The 3,719-nt window shown below is 45.3% G+C and overlaps 1 protein-coding gene across 1 annotated transcript; it reads left to right on the top strand.

The window, feature by feature from the left end:
- The first annotated feature begins 330 nt into the window (after positions 1–330).
- LOC139913130 (dickkopf-related protein 2-like) lies at positions 331–3,104 on the top strand. Its single transcript, XM_071901087.2, has 4 exons — positions 331–495; positions 781–937; positions 1,880–2,014; positions 2,668–3,104. Exons 1-4 carry the CDS (start codon positions 331–333, stop codon positions 3,102–3,104), a joined length of 894 nt encoding a protein of 297 aa, XP_071757188.2.
- The last annotated feature ends 615 nt before the right edge of the window (positions 3,105–3,719 follow it).

The following is a 3,719-nucleotide window of genomic DNA, read 5'->3' as shown; positions in this document are numbered from 1 at the left end:
GGAATAACTGACTGCGCGAGAGAGAGAACCAGAAACTAAAACATTGGGAATTTTCCTATTCCACCAGACTCTACTGGAGCTAAAGATTTGGATTTATTTTCAGCATTTTCTTCCTTTTTAAGTGTTTTTTTTTCTTTAAACAAGAATATTTTCTGCGTGGAAAAAAAAAGACAACTCTACAAAAAAAGGTAAACATTTTGAGACTTTTCTAATGTTTCTTTACCGTTTTACATTCTTATATAAAGAGATATTAACTATAATATGTTATAATAAAAAAGAAACTTCACTTCAGTCACTTTATTAACTGCAGGTTTCTATTTCCCTCCAGTCATGAGCTCGCCGCCGCTGCTGCTGCTGTGTCTCGTGCTCGTGTCGGTGTGTGCCGGCGGCGGGGAGGCGCGTGTCAGACTGAACTCCATCAGGACGGTGATCCTGCGGGACAGTCACGCGCTGCCGGTGAACAGGAGCACCGGGGACCCGAGCCTGGACTTGACGGTAACACCATGGGTCTATCTGCGTGTGTGTGTGTGTTTATGTGTGTGTCTATGATGTGTGTTTGTGTGTGTGTTTCTATGTTTGTATGTATGTTTCAATTTGTGTGTGTGTGTGTATCTATGTCTCTCTCACTGTGTGTGGATGGCTACAATGTGTGTGTGTGTGTGTGTGTTTCTATGTTTGTGTGCCTTACTGTGTGTGTGTGTGTGTATGTTTCTATCTCTCTGTGTGTGTGGGTTGCGATGTGTGTATGTTTTTTTAATCTCTCTCTCTCTCTCTCTGTAGCTCTACCAGTGCATCAGTGACCTGGAGTGCAGTGAGGGGAGTTACTGCCACGCCCCCTCCAGAGGCCACGCCCACTCCCGCTGCCGGACCTGCCGCAGGAAGAAGAGGCGTTGCCACAGAGACGGCATGTGTTGCCCCGGCAACCGCTGCAGCAACAGTAAGACTATACACATACCAGTCTACATATAGAGAGAGCTTTAAGGTGATGTAGCCCCCCTCTGGCGGCCATCTTGGAGGTCTGACAGCTGACTGTGTTTCTGTCGTCTCAACAGAACTGAACAGTTTGTTTCTGACTGAACTGATCATTTCATCACTGATCCATCTGACTGATTTAGTGTTTAATGTCAGCTTGTTAGCTAGCTAACCATAGTATCTGGTCAGCTAACATCACTGTCTTGTTGTTAACACATCTGATTAGCACACTAGCTAACGTAGCTAGCAGCAGCTAGCGTTAGCATGTTCACATTAACATCAGTGTGTTTGCCGGCTAGTTAGCTAGCTAACAGTTTGTTCAGGTTAACTGAGCTGACTCTTCTCAAGCTACAACTCAGAGTGTTTTGGAGTAGAGACTAGGGCTAAAGACAAGACAGTTTACTGTGTCACAGTAACCAAATCCACCTTATCACACTATTCACTTTTACTGAGAACGTTACTGAATGGATCTACAGCCACACCACAACAAGCTGACTCAGCTGCTCTCTGCTTCTAGCTGCTTCATACAGATTTACACTTTATTAACTAACACACAGTTCTACAGATTTACACTTTATTAACTAACACACAGTTCTACAGATTTACACTTTATTAACTAACACACAGTTCTACAGATTTACACTTTATTAACTAACACACAGTTCTACATGTTCCTCCATCATGGAGACTCAGCTGGGAGCAGATTGATGACACACCTGTAAAGCCTGTTTTCATGTAGGCCTATTTATATTTAGACAATAGATTTTCATGTTTCAATTCTTAAGATTCTCTGCTTTCTCTTTTTCCTCCACCAATTCTTCTCTTTCTTATCTCATCCCCTACTTTTCATTACTATCTTCCCCTCTTTCCCCTCCATCCCTCCTCCTGTTTCTCTCTCTCTCTCCAGATATTTGTGTTCCAGACCTGAACAGTTTTCTGTCTCAGAGGATCCCAGACATGGATGGAGGGACGAGTCTGCCGTCCAAAAAGAAAGGATGGAGGAAGAGGGGGAGAACGACTGCCAAACTGCCCTCCGTCAAAGGTATGTAGCTCTTTAATACTCTTTCCTGAGCCAGTAAACACGATCATTAACGCTTTATTCACTTTTATTCACACTAAAACCAACTCCAGAAACTTAATTCTTGAAGTCTGTTCATTTTTGTCAAACGGAGAAACGTGACGCTCCACAGTCGCCTCGTTTCCTTGTTCGCTTGTTGCCAAAATGCTATATATCCATTTTGGGAAAATTGTGAAAAAAATGCATTACCTGAAGTAATGTGTCTCAATTAGTGAACCAAGGGCTGAAGTTCCCCTCTGTCTTTTAAAAAGAAGCATCACTGACAGACTCCATAATTACCACAATCTAATCCTCCCTGAATTTTTATTGGCTGTTACACTCCATTAGTACTCCATTATCACATTATGTAATCCTCCAATAGTATTTGTTTTCAAATATTAATTTGTTTTTCTTAGATTTTTTTACTTTCAGCTATTATTATTACAGTAATGTCTCCTTCCATTCATTTGTTTGTTAATTCGTACAGCTCCAAACAAACTGGCATATTTATTACTGATTGGCCCAGAGAGGGTCTGTATTATTCTTGGGGGATGACATAAGAGTAGGTGTTACTTTTTCAAACTGTGGTTATCTCATTTTGATATGAAACTGACTGTGTTTTATGTGTGTGTGTCCAGGTCAGGTCGGGGATCCCTGCCTGCGCTCGTCAGGCTGTTCGGAGGGTTTGTGCTGCGCCCGTCACTTCTGGGCCCGGATCTGTAAGCCGGTGCTGCAGGAGGGACAGGTTTGCACGCGACACCGCAGGAAGGGGAACCACGGCCTGGAGCTGTTCCAGCGCTGCCCCTGCGGGGACGGACTGAGCTGCCGCACGCTGCGGGAGCCCGACGCCCAGCCTTCATCCTCAGCGCCGCCATCGTCTTCGTCTTTGTCGTCGTCGTCGTCTTCGCTGCTGGCGGCGGCGGCAAAGTCGAAGTTTGCGCCGTCCTCTTCCTCGTCTCACCATTCCTCCCCTCACACGTCGCTCCTGTCGTCGCCTTCTTCGTCTTTGTCGTCGTCCTCGTCTTCCTCGTTGCCGGTGGCAAAGACGAGACTCCACGTGTGCCAGAGAAACTGAGGAAGGACGGACCGGTGGAAAGAGAGACTGACGGAGGGGATGAGAGAGGAAAGAGGAAACGTGGCTTTAAAGGAAGGAAGGAAGGAAGGAAGGTTGAAGCAGTGCACCTCCCTCTCTTTGCCGATGACCGACCCCAGGGGAAAGAGAGGCAGAGAAAGAAAGACAAAGAAGAGAGAGAGAGAGAAATGGAGGGAGGGGTTGATGACCAAACCTGTTTACACCTGTGGAAACTCCCGGTATCGCTCCTGAACTCTTGCGTCCAAACCGTCCCGATGCTAATTAGCTTCCTGTCAGGCTGCTTTCACACGGACCGACACGAATGGATTCGGGTGTGAAACTCTTTGTGGTTCAGATCTGGTTTCCTCCTGGCTGTCTAGACGGGCGGAAACCGCTTTGAAATCTGGTTTTACCTTGTTTACAACAAATCAGCAAAGCTTCAACGTTGAAATCTGATGCATTTAGACTGTAATAGCTTTTGTCAGGGTTACAGAGTCCTTTGCTATCGTTGCCTCAGGACCCACAGATCAATGATATGCCATTATTTTAAAAGGTCCATGTCCATAATATCTTATTTTTCTGTCATTTTCTTGATACCAGTGGCCTTCTTCTGCCTTG

Source organism: Centroberyx gerrardi, chromosome 23, assembly GCF_048128805.1.
Source record: "Centroberyx gerrardi isolate f3 chromosome 23, fCenGer3.hap1.cur.20231027, whole genome shotgun sequence".
In the NCBI taxonomy this organism is placed as follows: domain Eukaryota; kingdom Metazoa; phylum Chordata; class Actinopteri; order Beryciformes; family Berycidae; genus Centroberyx; species Centroberyx gerrardi.
Note: the sequence above shows the minus strand (reverse complement) of the source record. Positions and strands in the feature narration are given on the sequence as shown.

Bases quoted from the DNA above. Each gene is read 5' to 3' on its own strand.
- LOC139913130 (XM_071901087.2), top strand. From the start codon at position 331: ATGAGCTCGCCGCCGCTGCTGCTGCTGTGTCTCGTGCTCGTGTCGGTG. The intron at 938-1,879 runs GTAAGACTATAC...CTCTCTCTCCAG, and splicing joins CGGCAACCGCTGCAGCAACA to ATATTTGTGTTCCAGACCTG. The intron at 2,015-2,667 runs GTATGTAGCTCT...GTGTGTGTCCAG, and splicing joins CAAACTGCCCTCCGTCAAAG to GTCAGGTCGGGGATCCCTGC.